Source organism: Sinocyclocheilus grahami, unplaced genomic scaffold (assembly GCF_001515645.1).
Source record: "Sinocyclocheilus grahami isolate Dianchi unplaced genomic scaffold, SAMN03320097.WGS_v1.1 scaffold5274.1, whole genome shotgun sequence".
In the NCBI taxonomy this organism is placed as follows: domain Eukaryota; kingdom Metazoa; phylum Chordata; class Actinopteri; order Cypriniformes; family Cyprinidae; genus Sinocyclocheilus; species Sinocyclocheilus grahami.
Window position 1 is genome coordinate 1 of NW_015510010.1, and position 921 is coordinate 921.

At 44.4% G+C, this 921-nt stretch overlaps 1 protein-coding gene across 1 annotated transcript; it reads right to left on the bottom strand.

The window, feature by feature from the left end:
* Nucleotides 1-377: 377 nt before the first annotated feature.
* LOC107577158 (transcription factor HES-2-like) lies at nt 378-919 on the bottom strand. The gene is given in 4 exon segments (XM_016263263.1): nt 378-437; nt 439-554; nt 663-750; nt 839-919. Coding segments are annotated over 4 exon segments (345 nt in total).
* Nucleotides 920-921: the final 2 nt, after the last annotated feature.

Here is a 921-nt window from a genome sequence, read left to right on the forward strand (position 1 = left end):
CCATAGTATTTAAACCCCCAGCGAGGATTGCATAACGTTATGTTCATAGAAGACAGCATGGTCTGTGCTCGCTGGCTTTCTTTCATTTACAAAGTAGCCACATTTCCTTCAATTCTTTACATCTAGCCTAATCTCCATCACAGGCTTTACATTTGAACTAAAACCTACTATGACAAATAAATAACATGCAAAGTTAATTATCAACAATTTCCCCGAAGACTTCTGTTGCTTGTTTGGTCACCACGGTCTCCACATGTCCACAGCTGCCTGTGGCACAGGCTGAGGTTGACTGGGAGCTGCCGCGGTACTGATGGAGTGGTTCTCCGTTGCAGAGCTGCTGTTCCTCAAGCTCACAAGTCGCTGGTGCATTTGTGAAATCATTCTGGAGTTCTGAGCACAGCAGTTCTGGCAGGAAGACGTCGCAGACACCATCGAGTGCTGGAGGAACTCGTTGACGCGCTGCCGGGTTTCTGTTTCGAGGTTAGACTGCGGCAGCATCGCAGAGATGCGCTGCAAGCAGGCTTTATATCCCTCTTTATAGCTGTCTGTTTGACCTTTGGAGAGAGAGAAAAATAGTAAATACATTTGGACCAGTTAAAATAAATACAGTTGCCAATTAGACTCTGAAAATGGTGAAAACAAAAGTAAATGAAATCACTCACCTTTAGCTGATGAGGAAGGCAGATCTCTGAGGAACCGCACAGTCATATCGAGAATGTCAGCTTTCTCCAGCTTTGAATAGCGTGAAGCCTAAAACATTGAAAGTGATTGACACATTAGGGTATTGTTCAGACACTGACATAGGCTGTATGACCATGCAAGTACCAAAGATACTTACGTCTTTGCCGAACAGAGGGAGTATAAGTGTTTTTAAGTGATTGAGGCTCTCGTTAATGCGAGCCCGCCTTCTTTTTTCCATCA